We start from the raw sequence: 664 nt of genomic DNA on the forward strand, positions 1-664 counted from the left end.
GAGCAGTCTCCAGAGGGATCTGCCCGATGGGCTGCTTCAGGCGGCTTCCCGGTCGGGAACCGTGGCTCGCCATGGTCTGTGGACTCTTACTTCTCCTCCCCAGCCGAGTGGCGTAGTTGAAAATGCCGGGCTGGCAGACATCGTTGTGCATCTCCAGTGGGCTCCCTTCCCTTATGGCGAGGTGCAGCTCCCTCGCCGGACTGTGCCGGTAGAAAGTCGACGATTTGGAGAAGGGTGCGGGGCTGTGCCGAGACAGGGGGTTGGGAGTAGGGCACGCTGAGTGGCTTAAAGATGTTGTCCTCAAGCCCTGCCCGTAGGAAAAAAACAAGCTGCTGGCTCCCGGGGGCCTGGGGGACTGCCGCGCGAAGCCCAGCGGGCTGTGCCTCTGGATGGAGAACTTGGGCGTGTGGCTCCGAAACTGCTTGTAGTGCTGGATGATGTCGGCGTCCGAAGGGGCGATGCTGCTGGCGTTGTCGATGTCGTAGTGCTCGATCTCAGGCTCGGGGGAATCTCCGTGGCGTGCGGGATGTCGGTTTCGTCGTAGATGAGATATGGGTTTTCTCTTTCGATGATATCGGGTTTTGGGTTCCCTTCGGGCTGCTTCCTGACGGTCATGTCATCGCCGTAGGGCGGGATGTTGTCGGGGTCATCAAACGCCACGTTC

At 60.7% G+C, this 664-nt stretch overlaps 1 protein-coding gene across 1 annotated transcript in view; it reads right to left on the bottom strand.

Annotated features, from left to right (window-relative positions):
- The window catches only part of LOC104081436 (protocadherin Fat 4-like), a gene marked incomplete at both ends in the record, with an annotated part of 1,117 nt that extends 457 nt beyond the window's left edge, over positions 1–660 (bottom strand). The window contains 2 exon segments of the mRNA XM_009584192.1: positions 5–507; positions 510–660. Coding sequence (XP_009582487.1) covers positions 5–507; positions 510–660 — 654 coding nt within the window.
- Between the last annotated feature and the right edge of the window lie 4 nt (positions 661–664).

Source organism: Fulmarus glacialis, unplaced genomic scaffold (assembly GCF_000690835.1).
Source record: "Fulmarus glacialis isolate BGI_N327 unplaced genomic scaffold, ASM69083v1 scaffold18698, whole genome shotgun sequence".
Taxonomy (NCBI): domain Eukaryota; kingdom Metazoa; phylum Chordata; class Aves; order Procellariiformes; family Procellariidae; genus Fulmarus; species Fulmarus glacialis.